The 16,522-nt window shown below is 44.9% G+C and overlaps 1 protein-coding gene across 1 annotated transcript in view; it reads left to right on the top strand.

Moving 5' to 3' along the window:
- Window positions 1–13,859, top strand: part of LOC125743161 (bone morphogenetic protein receptor type-2-like) — a 41,509-nt gene extending 27,650 nt beyond the window's left edge. Inside the window, exons 7-16 of the mRNA XM_049015883.1 lie at window positions 5,932–6,039; window positions 6,140–6,231; window positions 6,334–6,564; window positions 7,316–7,430; window positions 8,952–9,112; window positions 9,313–9,460; window positions 9,546–9,682; window positions 9,775–9,947; window positions 10,049–11,403; window positions 13,182–13,859. Of these exons, the coding sequence (XP_048871840.1) occupies window positions 5,932–6,039; window positions 6,140–6,231; window positions 6,334–6,564; window positions 7,316–7,430; window positions 8,952–9,112; window positions 9,313–9,460; window positions 9,546–9,682; window positions 9,775–9,947; window positions 10,049–11,403; window positions 13,182–13,465 (2,804 nt within the window). The 3' untranslated portion in view covers window positions 13,466–13,859. The remainder of the gene's footprint in view (window positions 1–5,931; window positions 6,040–6,139; window positions 6,232–6,333; window positions 6,565–7,315; window positions 7,431–8,951; window positions 9,113–9,312; window positions 9,461–9,545; window positions 9,683–9,774; window positions 9,948–10,048; window positions 11,404–13,181) is intronic.
- The last annotated feature ends 2,663 nt before the right edge of the window (window positions 13,860–16,522 follow it).

Genomic DNA, 16,522 nt, shown 5'->3' with positions numbered 1-16,522 from the left:
TTTGCCATGGAGAAGTGGCATGCATGGTTTTAGCTATTAGGTTTAGGGGCTGGCACTTTGGGAAGGCCTTTTAATGGTAACAGTGGGAAGGAAGGTTTTGTGTGTGTGTGTGTGTGATAGGATTAGGGTAATATTACATTGTGGGGAGACAAATGTCCCCCACAATGTAAACAAAAAAAAAAACGAAAACTTTTTTTTGACGTTGTGGGAACCATTTTTCAGGTCCCCACAAAAATCTGTGACTGCAATCAAAAAGTAAAGATGCCCAAAAAAAAATGTATTTTCTTTTACTTATGGTTAAGGTTAGGGCTGGGTATGGGTTTTCCAAATAGAAATGAATGAAGAGTCCCCAGAAAGATATAAGTATAAACCTGTGCCTGTGTGTGTCCATGCATTTGTGTGTGTGTGTTAGAGAGAGATATGTAGACAAAGGAAGGGGTTTATATGTAGGCAGGGACAGAGGCCACTGTACGTGCATGAAGATCGCTGTCCTCCCAACCTTAACCCAGGTATCTGTTCCTCCTGTGCACCAAATCCATAGAAAAGAAATCGTGAAGTCAAGGGTGATTACAAACTGCCAGAGTGAGTGGATTGGGGACAGGAACAGTGAACAGCAGGCAGATAGTCTTGGCACTGTTAGTTTATCTCTGTCCCTGTCCTTTAAAAAAGTCTGTCAATGTATTTATTTTGTAGGGAACCAGAAAGTCTAGACTAATGTTAAAGGTGTTTGGATTCAGCCATGTTGCTATTGATAATTAGCAGCATTCCAATGAGCCTTAATAAATTGAAAAACAGACTGGAGATGTTTGCTCACACATTTCTGTGTGTTGCCCACCTCCTTGTCAGCTGGAGAAGCTGGTGGTGGAGTGTAGCTTTAAGAGTTTGTTGTCCAATTGCTGGCTACGCAGCGTTAGTTGCCAGGCAGAATCCGCACCCCCTGGCCAGTGTCCCTAAAGCACCTTTGCCTTTCACCTGCCTTTCTTAGCTGTCTCTCTCACTGTTGCGCTCTGCCAGTTGCTTCTCACTGGTTATTCCATAATAGCAATTAACTCCTACTTGAGGTGACGGTACAGTGCAATTACAGCTATTGAAATAACATCACCTGTTCAGTGGACCACAGTGGAGCAGTGGGGGCCGATGTATAATGCTGTGTAAAATAACACATGCAGCTTCTCTATTTACATAGTGCATTCCCGCTGTTTTAAGCATGCACGAGTATGACAGCAGAAGGTCAGCCCCGTGGTTACGGACATACCTGCAAGCCAGAACGCTGCCTGTTAAAGTCACAGGATTGGCTTGCAAGCTATTTATGTGAAATAGTCCTGGTAGAATATCGATATGTATGAATAGGCAAGAAATGTCTCTATATAACCGGCAAGCAGAGTGAGTAACAGTGAGAGAGTGCAGAGGATCCCTGTGCAGGGCATGAGCAGGAGTGTGCGGGCAGGAGTGCGCGTCTGGGTGCCAGACTGTGTGTGCTGACTCCGTCTCAGTGCACGCACTGTTGAGTCTCTCTCTTATAATTCGTCCCCGAGGATCTGACCTCCACACAAGGCTCATAAAAGCACGTCGACACAGGCATGCGCCCACAGGGCCCTGTTGTGTGTCACCAAGGGGTGTGCTGAGCTAGCGTAAGGGACGTTTTTTCTGCTACCCTGCATGCTTCCAAAGAACATAGTTATTGTGTTACCAAAGCGAAAGATTCTCTCCGTGCACTACATATGACTGTGTGTCACTGAGCAGTGGGGCATTTGCTTGGTGTCTGTGTGTGTCTGTCAAGAACTGAATGGAAAAGCATCCCTCTTCTGATTCATCTCCAAAGAGAGAAGGCATTACATCACTATTCCATTTGTCCGTAACATCTCTGCCAGTTTCTAGCAGCCAGAGCATGCGGGCTGTGGGGTAGGGGGGTGGGGGACTCGGGTTTGCTTTAGCAATGTTTGGTCAGGGTTCCAGTGCTAATGAAGAGAAGTCGGCTGCATATGGGTTGTGTGTGTGTGTGCATGCGGCTGGGTGTGTGTGTGCGTTCGTGCGAGAGCGGGTATACCTATCCTTATAGGGACACAATGTCCCCATAACGATATACATTATTATTATTTTTTTATAAAAATCGGTGACTGCTATGAAAAAAATGAAAATGCACGAACTCTTGTATTTTGCTTGGTTACTTATGGTTAGGGCAGGGTGGGGGTTAAGGGTATCATAGTTAGCGTTAGCATTTTTCCCGTAGAAGTGAATGAGTGGTCCCTATAAGGATAGGTATACCGTGTGTGTGTGTGTGCGTGTGTGTGTGTGTGTGTGTGTGTGCGTGTCCGCGCGCATTTATGTGTTCGGGTGCTTTTCCGTGACAGCGGGCTATAATTGTAGTCTGCAGACTGTCATTTTAGGAAGTGATAAACAAAGAGTACGTCACTGGCCATTGAAAAGGCTGGCGGTTTATATTTACCATCATCGCTGGCAGGATGGGGAGGGCAGGATGCTGAGAGCCAGAGCGCCTCCCGACAGGGTGGGGCCAGGACACATTTAGCTAGTGGGAAAAGTACAACTAGGGCCGCCAACATAGAACATGCCAGTGTCTCTGAAAATATCCAGCATTTCTTGCATTGATGGCACAGTTGTACCATTAAAACGTTTAATCTTTTTCTACCTCGCCACGATAATGCTATACACTATGTATTTGGAGTTAGATCAGTCACTTCAAACAAAAAAGTCATTATGTAATAATAGTGATTTATGTGGCAGTCTGTAATCTGAAATGCTGTGATGTTTGGGGTTCCCAGCTAACAGCAGGCTTGCTCAGTGATTACCACTTCATCAACACTTCCTTATTGCGTGTACCAGCATGTAGGCAGTGTACAGTCTGCATTAAATGTAGGACTTTTCTCCAGCAATACTTGTATTTCTCCAGATTTTGAAGCATGGTTTTCAGTTGCTGTGTACAGTATTTTTCTAGTGGATGGCATGGAGGTTGAATTTGTTAGTAGCCTTAGCTTTGCGTCTGCTGATATAGGACTTTAAATTCGACTCCTGGCCTGCGCGTATGGAGTTTGCCTATTCACCCCCTGTTCGTGAGGGTTTCCTGTGAGTACTTCAGTTTCATCCCATGGTCCACAAACATGCAGTCTGGCCAACTGGAAATTTTTCACTGGATAAGCAGGTAGATGGCTGGATGGGATCTGTGTCATCAGAAGCTGTCATCATTTTTATGTTTGATCATCCAATATCAAACTACAGTCATCTGAATTTCTGCAGGCCTTGTCCTGTGTTTCCTGGCATGTGCTCTTACCTCATCATAACCCAGACTGGATAAAGCAGTATGCAAAATGGATGGATGGATAAATATTCTGCAGCAGTTCAACATGTATCATCTGCACTGTGCTTGGATAGTAGACAATAGTATCATTCTTCTCACTCAAAAGTTAATGTTAATTCCTCAGTCATACTAGGTAGCTATTACAGTACCAGCCTACCACACACTACAGTGGGCATTTCAAAAGGTACTTCACATGTATCGAACTGCTTTGAATACACTTATGTTTTGGTGTCTAGTCATTGAAATGGAAGAATTCATGACAGCTTAGTAATGTCGCTGTTTCAGCCATGCTTAGGATCCCCTAGTTATAGCAGGGCTCCCAAGTGATGGTGATCTTCCAAAAATTGCTAAATATTGGGAAATGTGGCGCCACTTGTTGAGACCGTACCTTGCTAGCCAAGAGGAAGCACTGCTGATCTCCCGAATGCTTTTCCCCTTTCCCAGTACAGACCTTTAGACTTGAACTTGATGTACGAATCTCAGAAGAGACTTTGCGCAACCCGAGGCCTCTCTGTCCCTAGCAAAGTGATGGGTGCCTCACTGGCGCTGAGGGAGGCCCAGCTGCAGAAAGACACATGGACCGGCCCTCTGGCCCACCTTGGGAATGTGACCTGCTTCGCGTTCCTGAATGTTCTGCCTCGCACTGCTAATAAGGCATCGTGGGGATTGAGCACTCACACATACTGCAGGATGAGCACATGCCACTTAACCAGAATGGTGCTAGGAAAACCCACTGTACCTCGCTGTATATAAATACATTTAAGATTCTACTGCTCCCATGTGCTCTTGCTGGCATGGAAAGGGTCACTGACCTGTATTGCCCTATTACTGTGTTGGGCAAAATCCACTGTGGAAAATTTGTGGTTTTCAGCCAAGCAAGTACACCGTTACCCAGTTGGCTGCTCCTTAAATACAGGATTAAAATTATCTGGCATTCTGGTAACGTAATTTCTAATATACTTATAGGCAGAAAGTAAACCCACGTTATTTTTATTAAGAGTAATGAAGTGAGTCTCCGTTGGGGAGGGACGGCCCTGGGGGGGGTGACTAATTCGTCTGGCATGCATGCTGACTGCTGCTCGCTAACGAGTGTCCCGCCAGAACTTACTGGAAGTGTCTGCAAGTGTCTGACTTTACAGTCACGCCTATATTTTCTCATGAAATATCAGCAGCCCAGTAAAGACTCTGGGCACATTTTCAACATGGTGTCCTTAAGCAGTAGGATGTGCTAGTGATGCAGATCACGGGTGTGTCTGTCTGACTGTCTGTCTCTGTCAGACAGACAGACAGTCTGTCTCTCTCTCTCTGTCTGTCTGTGTTTGTGTTTGTACGTGCGTGTGCATGCACACTGTATTCTGTCCCTTCTTTCTCATGGCATCCCCTCCATCTCAAACAGCTGCACTTGCATTCATTGAAAAAAACACTTTGCGATGTGGTCGTGCCTAGCTTCCTCCTGTCTGCCACACGCCTGCCTCACGCCTGTCTCGCCTTCCTGTCTCACAGCTGATACCAGGCACTTTCTGTGGCTTTGTATTGCTAGTATATTAGTATTACTGGCAGAAATAGAGTTGCTTCTGGAAGAAGGCTACAGGGTTACACTCACACACCTGAAAACGCTGTGGAGGGCGAAGGTGCGGCATTATGAAGATGCATGCATGGATGACAGAGTGATCCGCGCAGAGAAAGGCAGAAGGAAGGAGGTGGGAGGCTTAGGGGTGAGGGGGGCAATCATTCTGCTCCATGTAGACTGCTTATCTGCATATAGCTGCATATCCTGAGCTGTTCTGTGTTGGTACATTTGTGCTTGTGGTGCAGATCTGTGTTTGTGTTTGTGTCTGTGTGACTGCATGTGTGCACGTGAGCGTATGCGGAGCTACTCGGTGACCTTCAGATGCTGGTGGAATGCTGACTCTCTGCTTACTGTCAAATTACTGTTGAAATACCTCCCCCTCCCCTTTTTTGTGTGCTTTACGATGCACGTAGATCTGCAGGGTTCTTGGCTCCATGTCCTGATTCCGAGGCTATGGCAGGCAGACCCAGTCATATGGCTGACTTAGACCCTCCTCTTTCACTCACACTAATGAATTGTGATTTGTTGCACATTAAGGGATGACTTAAAATTGCATTCTAATGGTTGGATAAGAACCTGGATTCCCCTGATGGGGATCCATTTTAATCCAGTTAGACTGAAATGCCTGTAATGAGTGCTAAATCATCCTCTATTCCATCTCGTCCTTTTCCAAAGAGTCTCTATGCTGAATTGGTAAATTTTATCAGTTGGAATACGGACTCAAAATGGATTCATCGGGCCTCTGTTGTGGAAGTTATGCCAGACTCAGGAGGTGGCCAAAAAAAGCAGGATGTGTTTTGCCCCGGAGGACAGGCGTTGACTTTAGTGTAATGGCTAGACTACGCTGCTTGATGAATGAATGGGTGTAGTAAAGCTGCATATAAATAAAGAATGTATAAGATGAGCCGCAGGCTGTGTATTAGCTGTCCTTGCCTGTTGATTGTAGTCTGCAACCTTCCTCCTCCATGCCATGTGCAGTTAAACGGCAGTTTTATGGGTGGAGGACATGTTTTCATGTATCTTCTGTTGTTTTGGTCCTGTTCTTCAGACCCGCAGCCACTATATCAGGAGGAGGCCATTGTCATTGCCTTGGCAGCTGTTTCCTTGGTAGCGGTCCTCATTGTTGCCATCATCCTCGGCTTCCGTGTTTTGACCGGTGAGCCTGGCGGTTTCCAAAAGAGATTTGGGGAAGGGGTTATTCACGACTCATTCTCTGTCCTAAGCACTTACCCCTGCATCTAAAATGTTGTTACCAGGAAGTCGCAAACAGGGCCTCCACAACCTGGACAAGATGGAGGCAGCTGCCTCTGAACCTTCACTGGACCTGGACAGCCTGAAGCTTTTGGAGGTGACAGAATTCCTTACCAACATACTTACTCATATCATCCTCAGTCTCATCCTGTCCACAACTTCCTGAGTTTCTGATGAGCCTGCATGTTCTGTATTACAGCTGATTGGCCGTGGACGTTATGGCTCTGTGTACAAGGGGTCCCTGGACGAGCGCCCCGTGGCCGTCAAGGTCTTCAATTACACCAACAGGCAGAATTTTGTGAACGAACGTGCCATCTACAGGGTGCTTACTCAGGAGCATGACAACATAGCACGCTTCGTGATTGGGGATGAGCGCATGACAGCTGACGGACGCATGGAGTACTTCCTGGTGATGGAGTACTACCCACATGTGAGTCGTGATGGAGTACTGCTCTCAGTTGGATAGTGACCGAATGCTGTGTCAGTGTGAGTAGTGCTGGAGCACTGCGCTCGTGTGGATAGTGACTGAAAGCTATTTCAGTGTGAGTAGTGCTGGAGAACCGCTCTCACTTGGATAATGCTGGACCACTGCGCTCATAGCAATTGAATGCTATCTCAGTGTGAGTAGTGCTGGAGAACCGCTCTCACTTGGATAGTGATTGAATGCTATTTCAGTGTGAGTAGTGCTGGAGAACCGCTCTCACTTGGATAATACTGGACCACTGCGCTCATAGCGATTGAATGCTATCTCAGTGTGAGTAGTGCTGGAGTACCGCTCTGACTAGGATAGTGATTGAATGCTATTTCAGTGTGAGTAGTGCTGGAGTACTGCTCTCACTTGGATAGTGCTGGAGCACTGCGCTCATAGTGACTGAATGCTATTTCAGTGTGAGTAGTGCTGGAGCACTGCACTCATAGTGATTGAATGCTATCTCAGTGTGAGTAGTGCTGGAGTACCGCTCTGACTTGGATAGTGATTGAATGCTATTTCAGTGTGAGTAGTGCTGGAGTACCGCTCTCACTTGGATAGTGCTGGAGCACTGCGCTCATAGTGACTGAATGCTATTTCAGTGTGAGTAGTGCTGGAGCACTGCACTCATAGTGATTGAATGCTATCTCAGTGTCAGTAGTGCTGGACCTCTCATTGTAATGCTGTCTCTTTGTCCTTCCTTCCTCCCCAGGGGTCCCTAAGCCAGTACCTGAGTCTGCACACTGGGGACTGGGTCAGCTGCTGCCGCCTGGCCCACTCTGTAACCCGAGGGCTGGCCTACCTGCACACAGAGCTCATGCCAGGAGGTGCGGGGGCATGTGTGTGGCGCTGCATCACCCCACTGTGTCCACACACACACAGACACACGCACGTGCACATAGTCACACCTTGACCTTGCTCGACTCCCCCACTTATCGATCCCAAATGCCACAGGGAAGCTTCTTCCCTGATGCTGTCACAACCAGAACATCAACTGTTGCTTCCATTTAACTCACCAGTGGATTCAGTCATGTCAGACCCGGGACACAATAGCAGCAGGAAAAGGGCAGCTTAGACCTGAGGAGATGCGGAAGCCCAAATGACACCGATAGTGACACCGGAAAAGTCTCTACACAGCCTCATGTGAAGATGAAATCTAAATATAAGATCCCTGTCAGCAGTAGCTAAAGGTTATCAGGCTCCTGTCCTGATATCTGTGTTTTTAAGACAAGAATTTAAATGCGTATGAGGCACAGAGCATGAGAAAAGGAATGAAATTAACATTCTGTTGGATATCCCAGCTGCACCATGCTGATAAGTAGCAAATGTCATTGTAAGGTAACTGTCAAAATAAAGGAAATGGCAAAATTAAGTGTCTAAATGGGGGGGCCACCCAGCCTTAGTGGCCTTTGACTTGTGCTGGAAGGATGTGTCACCATTCTTTCATGAGAAACGTCATCACTTAGTTTCCGACTACTGTGGAGAGAACACTAAGGGATCCATCGCTGACGTTCTGTGACCCGGATGAAGGATCACTTGAGTGATCATGTGGTTATTTTCCATTTCTGAGTAGGTCACAGCCTGAGCTCTCTCCATTAGTTTAACTCTGAAGGTGCAATAAGAGGTTTATGCACTAAACATGGTTGACATATATGTCAGTCTCAACATTCTTTATAACATTTACTTGTCTTAATTGTTTGGCCTTCTGTGCAAGTAACTCAGAAATATAAGTATCATCTCATTGGCAATTAAATGTGATTTTTGTCTTTCATTTGTAATGCCAGTATAGGGCCAGTCTGAATGCTTTAACATGTAAATTGTTTAATTCAAGATGATCCTATATGCTAAAATCCTGACAGTGGTGAATGAATAAGATGCATCACTTTTTCAATGTTTCTCTCTGTGAGAGCATGACCTCCCGGTCTGACAAGCCACAAATCTGTGCTTCAGATATTTAATCTTCTATTTTTCATTCTAAAACCAACACAGAGATGATGATGATTAACTGATAGCTGTAACTTGTATTTGTTGTGGTGCCATCTAGTGGATTTTGAGCTACTGTTGCCGCTCCGACGGAAACACGTCAGTAATTTTGCTCAATAGGTTTCAGTATATCCAAAATGTATACATTTTCCACCGTTTTTACATGACCTAGATGAAAATATGCCTCGAATTATCTTTTACTGCTACCGGCATTCAGTGACAATGCAGTTTTACTATGGTGGGAAACCATTGTGTTTTCATAATGAAATATCAGAGATGATTCTTCACTGAGTAGGTTTCTGGTTGTGAAACGGCAGACTCTGTGGAGTAATACTCATCCTTTCTTTCCTGTCCATTTGTATTAGACACCTACAAGCCGGCAGTGTCCCATCGGGACCTGAATAGCCGCAATGTCCTGGTTAAGAATGATGGCACCTGTGTGATCAGTGACTTTGGCCTGTCCATGAAGCTCACAGGAAACAGGCTGATGCGGCCCGGGGAAGAGGAGAATGCCGCCATCAGTGAGGTGGGTCCAGTCCACACCTAGCATCCATCCTCTGTGTTCTGCATATTTTGCATTTTGCATATTTTGGCTTGTATGTTAATGTGGAAGGAGCTTTAAACCATAGTTCAGAAGGCAATGTGCTTCTTTTGTGATGTCTTGGAGGACTCAGGGTTGAGGCTCACTCATTTACTTTGCACCTTCTCCTAACTCCTGTCCCCTAGGTGGGCACGATCCGCTACATGGCCCCCGAGGTGTTAGAAGGTGCAGTGAATCTGAGGGACTGTGAATCTGCCCTCAAACAAGTGGACATGTATGCTCTTGGGCTCATCTACTGGGAGATCTTCATGCGCTGCGTCGACCTCTTTCCAGGTGATCCCCGAAGGCCTTGTTCTCTGGCGCCTGAGTAGTGTCCCCTTCAGTTACAGTTAGAGTAACTGGAGCACTCCCATTCCAGGAGAAGCTGTGCCAGACTATCAGATGGCCTTCCAGGCAGAGGCAGGGAACCACCCTTCCTTTGAGGACATGCAGGTGCTGGTGTCCAGGGAGAAGCAGAGGCCCAAGTTCCCTGAAGCCTGGAAGGAGAACAGTCTAGTGAGGATTTAAAGATCTTGTACTCCGTTTCCAGCCCCCATAATTGCTGCATGTTTTTTCTTATGGTGGTGCACGTGTAATTCCCCTTTCAGGCTGTGCGCTCCCTAAAGGAGACCGTCGAGGACTGCTGGGACCAGGATGCAGAAGCGAGGCTCACCGCCCAGTGTGCTGAGGAGCGTATGGCCGAGCTTCTCGTTATATGGGACCGCAACAAGTCTGTCAGTCCCACTGTCAATCCCATGAGCACTGCTATGCAGAACGAGAGGTACCTTGTCAAATGATAGTTCGGAAGAGCCCAGGCTGAATATGGAATTTTATTAACTTTCATGGTTAATTCCATGCATCTGACATACCATCTCTTTACAGAAACTTGTCCCACAGTCGCAGGGTGGCAAAGATGGGGCCTTATCCTGACTTCTCAAGCTCCTCATACATTGAGGACCATGAAACCATAGTGAAGAATCTGCCAAGTGACCTCTCTAATTCGGGCACCTGCTCTGTTAATGGACTGGGCAGCATCAGCAATGGGATGTCTGGTGCAGGAGAGAAGAACCGGAACTCCATCAATTACGAGCGTCAACAAGCCCAGGCCCGGCTTCCGAGCCCAGAGACTCGTGGGCCCAGCCTGTCCACCACCTCAACCACCTCCACTACCACCACTACCACTGCTACTACCACTGGTTTGATGTCTGGCACAACTATGGCAACCATTTCTGAGTCAGACTGCCCTGATAATGGACCAGCCAATGGGATGCCTGTTTGTCTGCAGCTTACAGAGGAGGACCTAGAGACAACCAAGCTAGATCCTAAGGAAGTGGACAAGAACCTGAAAGAGAGTTCTGACGAGAACCTGATGGAGCACTCTCAAAAGCAATTCAGTGCTCCAGACCCACTCAGCTCTGGAAGCTCCAATCTGCTGTACCCTCTCATTAAGCTGGCTGCTGAGGTCTCCGGGGCTAATGGGACTGGAGGACTGGTACAGGCTGATCCAGCAGTGCCAGCCAGTATGCCCTGTGAACCCCCTGCAGCTGTGTTTCCTTTACCCAAGCAGCAGAATCTGCCCAAACGACCCAGTAGCCTGCCGCTCAACACCAAAAACCCAGCCAAGGACTCCTCCTTGCGTCTCAGATTTGGCAAACTCGGCAAGTCCAACCTGAAGCAAGTGGAGACAGGCGTGGCAAAGGTAAACACCAGCAGTGGTGCTGAGCCGCACCTGGTCATGGTCACCAACCACGGGCAGGGGAGTCGGGGGACAGGGAATGGATACGCGGGCATGTCGTCTTCCAGGGGCGCTCAGTACGGCAACGTGAACCCAGCTGGTCCCCAGGTGGATGGGACTGCCCCACTGCTGCAGACCCAGCTCAGCGGCGAGGACAACCGGCTCAACATCAACTGCAGCCCTGATGAGCACGAGCCCCTGCTGAGGGGGGAGCAGCCCGCTGCCCGGGAGCGGCAGCACGCCAGTCGCCCCAACACCAACAACAACAACAGCAACGGCAATGGCCAGGACGACGTGGGTAGCGGAAGGTCCTGTCCCTCTGAGGAGGCTCCTGCAGTCCCACAAGCTGAAGCCCATGCCTCCGTTCCTCCCCCAGACCCTACTCCAGCACCCATAGAATCACAAGAAAAAGCTGTACTGCGACCTCCCAGACCCAGGAGACCAGAACGGCCCAACTCCCTGGACCTGTCTGTTACCACCCTGGGATGCTCATCTGCCTTTGGTATGTATATTTGCTTTTCTCCCTCTTCCTAATGTGTGTAGCGTTCTCTCATTATTATCCAGCAGCAACAATGTGCTATCCTGAGACAAGATGCACTACCTGGCCAAAAGCATGTGGACACCCACTTTAAGTTCAGTTGTTTCAGCCACGCCCATTGCTAACAAGTGCATGCAATCACACACATAGCCAGACAATCTCCAAAGACAATCATTGTTAGGTCTGCCCTGACCAGCTGTTATTTCTGTTATTGAAAAGTGGAATCGACTAGGTGCGTCCACAGCTCGCCTGTGGAGAGATAGGCTGCATGGGCTGGCAGAGAGGGACCGCAGAGTGCTGAAGCGTGTGGCACGTAAAAATTGCTTTTCCTTGGTGGAGACGCTAGCATCGGTTCAACAGATGTAAAGCACATTGTCATTGTACTGTGGTGCCGTGGAAATGTGTTGTCAGGATGCACAAACCAGGGTCCATAAATCCATGGTTTCTCAAGGTTGGTGTGGAGAAACTTGACTGGTCTGCACAAAGGTGTTTGAGATTGAGCTCGGGCTCAGTCTCACCAAACTCCTTAATGATGAATTGGAATGCAGATTGTGAATCATGCCTTTTCGTCCGATATCAGTGCCTGTCCTCACCGATGCTCTTGTGGCATGAATGTACTCAAATCCACAACTACAGTCCAGAATCTAGTGGAAAGCATTGCTAGAAGAGTGACAGCTGTTATAGCAGCAACAGGGGGACCAACTCCATGCTAGTGCCCATGGAAGGGGATGTTCAGCTCGCATAGATAACTGACGGTGAGGTGTGCGCATACTTTTGGCCAGACGGTGTATGGTTGCTTATCTCAAGATGAAAACTTGCAGAAAACAGTGTCATTGGTCAGTCCTGCTTCTTAAAGCAATGAGCTTGATAAGCCAAGAAATGGTCTGATTTAGTGACTGCTGTAACCACAGTGATTATGGCCTAGCTCACTAAGCTCTGTTCGTCCGACTTTGCTTTGGGCGAGGAAGGAAATTCCAGAGCTCTGATAAGCATCTGGAGAACGTGCCACAGTGCCTGGTGTCTGCGATAAATAAGAAATGACGAGGGTGTCTGTGCTCACTTGCGGGTAACATTCATGAGAACGATGTCTTCAGATTTGTTAAGCAGGGAGAAACAAGGTGCAGAGAACCCAAAAGAGGCATGTTAAATGAAGGCATTAAAAAGCCAGTGAGAGAGGATGAAATGTGTAAAACAACTCAGAAATTGTGTGTGTGTGTGTGTGTGTGTGTGTGTGTGTGTGTGTGTCATTAGGTTTATAGAACCAAATTTTGAAATATGTTGACAGCACAACAAATCCCTAAAGCGAAAATTCTTAAATCTGGGTCTTCATTTATATTCTTGTTTTAAATGATTCTTTTAAATACTTATGTCCTAAACTTGTACAGCCTTATAAATACACAAAATACCGGTCTACAATCTACAACTTTTGTGCAAATCACACTCCTAATAAATGTCTGTTAGTATTACTAAATTAAATCTAACATGATTTCTTTTTCTATTACTGTTTCTTGTAGCACACAGATATGGCTAATATGGTCTTTGGCCAGATACTCAGATACAAATTAGTGGTGTTTGTCTAGATGCAATGACTTAAAAAGAGCCAGACCTGATGGTATTAGTATGAAGATGCCCTATATACAGGTTATGTTTTTGTGATTAAAATACATAAAATAATTCACTGCTCAATTAGTTCTATAAAACCAGAATCATGTTCCCATATATTTGTATGTTTCTTTCTGTAGGTGAAGGAACATTGCAGGATGAAAAGACGGGATCTGGTGAGAAGATTAAGAGACGAGTGAAGACTCCTTACTCTCTGAAGGGCTGGCGCCCCTCCACCTGGGTCATCTCCACCGGCAGCCTGGATGCCGAGGTCAGCAACCACCACGGGAGCATGTCCTTTAGAGAGAGCCAGCCGCGGTCAGCCGGAGGCAGGCCTAAACTCAGCACCGCTCTTGTGCCACAGGGAGCAGGTACTTCTGCCCCCACCCTGACCTCTGACCCCCACGACATCACCTACTTGTAAATCGTGACCTTCAGAAAAGGACAGATTTAACAGGAGCAGTTTTATTCACACCACGTTTTATTGTCCTACTGTTTGAGAAAAATTCCACAAAGGACTGATGAAATTAAGAACCCAGATCAAATGAGGGCTTAATTTGGAATTTTCACTATTTCAACTTTAAAGATTTTAAAGAAATTGCTTTAAAAAGTACCCTTCTATGCAGTAGTATGGGATGTGTTATTTTCAGTATGTATCTGTATTTCTAATATTTTTGCACATTGTAAAAAGCTTAATCACATCATTTTGTCTTTGCCTTGTAAGCATGCAAAATACTGAAAAACAGTGGTCTTAAAACATCATTTATATATATAAATATATATAAACAATCCATGGACTGCTCATGTATTCATGTAAATTGATGTTTGTCCATATATATATATATATATATATATATATATATATATATATATATATAATTTTTTTTTTTTTTTTTAAGTGGTCAACAAGGTTGTGCCTATAAATATTTTTTGCAGTGTACATACATATATTTGTTCCTCTTATGTATCATATGTAATCATGTGCAATGCACTTAAGCTTTAAGGTGCTGGTATTTAACAATGCTCTGTATTTTTCCCTGTACTTTTGTCTTTGTGAGTAATGCACTTATGCCCCTCTGCAGCCCTGTGTGTTTTCATCCACTCCCCCTCATGGGTAGAACGCCGTCTTTTTCGCTCACTAAAAGGGTCAAAATCCAAGCGATAAAAAAATCGTGGATAGTATTATGTGTTTGTCCAATCAGATAAATGAAAGCAGTCCTGTCTTTAAAAATGTCTTTAAAGCACTATTGAAACCTAGATGAAGGTTCTGTTACACAATGGGCAGTTTCTTCTGCAATCTGTCTTTACAATCCAATGAAGCTGTTCATTTCAATAGATGTTCGATATGGAAACTTCTCAGTGTCCTCGTTTTCTGTGCTGGAACCTTGGTGCCCTGCACTGTCAGAGCCTGATGTTGTATTTATGCTGTATGCAAATGTTCATTTGGGTGCATGGAAGCACCAGCTCTTCTGTTACAGACCAGTGAACTGCTGGTAGAGGATGGAGCACGTTAAGAATGTCACATTACACGCAGGTGGATATGGGGTCGCATTCAGCTACGTTCGCGTTTCTGCAATCTGTCGTTATTTTATTTTACAGTACATGGACAGCTATGTTGACTTACTTGCTCTTGAATGCCATAGGCTCATAGAAAACACAGCAAACTATTTTCACTTTTGATCTCTTCTGCCTGTATTTCTAAAGCTTCAGTGTTTCTGAAGTGTTTTTTCCTTTAAAAGCAATGCATGCTGTGGAGTGAGGTTCAAGTCTGTTTTTAATTTAATTCTTACAGCTTCTCCCCCTCATGTGACATTTTGGAAAACCAGCAAGGCAGATGTGGTTTGTAGGAATGGTTCCAGTCCAAGATGGTCTCTGTGCTGCTGGTTCCCTTCAGTCAATAACAATTCTTAGAGCACCAAAAATGCAGGGATGTTTTGTGATGTTTCCGTAATGTGTGTGATTTTTCTTGCGCTGTACAATTATGCCGTTTCCCTTTACTTTTTCACAAATCTTTTTTTAAAAAAAAAAAAACATTTAAGTGGAATGACCTGTCGCTGCTTATTGCTTTGGCTTCACTTTTGACACTGAAAATATAAAACTGCGTGATGTGTTCATGTCAAAGTTCTATAGAGGTTCTAGTTTTTCATAAATATTACCATTTCTGTTTTTAATCTAAATTTTACTACACAAATGATAGATAATGCCCCCTGTTGCACAATCACAGAATTGCAAATGACAACGTATTCTGCATGTAACTGGCCTGTAGTCTAAAATCTAAATGCATCTTCTTCCAAGTACTATTAACCATTCTATTAATCATACCAGATAGATAATTATGACCTATGTACACTTTGCACAAGAGGAAAGGACTTTGCTCAGTTAATGGACCAGGTTATCTGTTGCACCCCAGACATGAAATTATTAGTTCCTGACAATTCTTTTTGCCCATTCATTAGTACACAAACCTCATGTCTGTATGTATGTAATATAGGTTCATCCCTTTATATAAATAGGCTTGTATATAATGCCTCATATGTTCTGTCCTTCTCCTCAGACACCCTTTCGGAGACTTTAAAGATTGTTTTGGGACCAGTAAGTACAGCAGCATCATATCGCTTTTATGAAAGGAGTTCTGCCTGAAAATCTTCTGTATGACATTACTTAATGCTTGTAACGTGACCCTCTATTAGACAAACGGCGGTAAGATGGGTGGAAAGGAAAATGCTATTTTAAATAAAGAAGAACTTTATAGAAAGAACTGCTAATACACTAATATAAATTCATATTTTATTTGTATAAAAGTGGCTGTGTGTCAACTGAAGTAAATGTATAATAACAGAAGGTCTTATGTCCTGATTTTTAAATTTCAAAGAAATAAAATGAGCCGCCCCCCTCATCGAGAGTCACTGAAATAACTGTGTTGGTGAAAGAAATGGACCTTAAGAACAGCCAGTTGTTGCACGAGAATGTGACAGTGGTGCAGTGGTTTGTTTTTTTTTTTTTTGTTTTTTTTTTAAAAAGGTTTCTGTACCAAATAACACACATTTGTTACAAATTAAACTACATTACAGTGGGACATCATGAAAACAGCTGGTTGTTTTTTTTTGCTCATAAAAACAGCTAATTGTTATATTTCACAAGAGTCATATTTATATGGATGGTGTATATGTGTTTTTACTTAAAATGTAAAACGAGTAAGGCAGGTAGCGATTGAGTAGAGTTTAAAGGTGTATACGTGATATAACTTGCAAAAACCTGAGCAGAACATTTCGGATGTCGTTTTCATTAATGAAGGTAACGGAGGCCAAGCTGTGATCTGCTGTTTGACGAAGCTGAAATTTCAAATAAATTGCAGGTATTGCTGAGAAAGAACTAAGATGTGTTAACGCTACCTGATTACAGTCATTGCTGGTAAACAAGTACTATGCTAAGTTTTGTAGTTGTGATGGCTTAATGGTTAGGGAAGTGTTTTTGTAATATA

This window comes from Brienomyrus brachyistius, chromosome 1 (genome assembly GCF_023856365.1).
Source record: "Brienomyrus brachyistius isolate T26 chromosome 1, BBRACH_0.4, whole genome shotgun sequence".
In the NCBI taxonomy this organism is placed as follows: domain Eukaryota; kingdom Metazoa; phylum Chordata; class Actinopteri; order Osteoglossiformes; family Mormyridae; genus Brienomyrus; species Brienomyrus brachyistius.
Note: the sequence above shows the minus strand (reverse complement) of the source record. Positions and strands in the feature narration are given on the sequence as shown.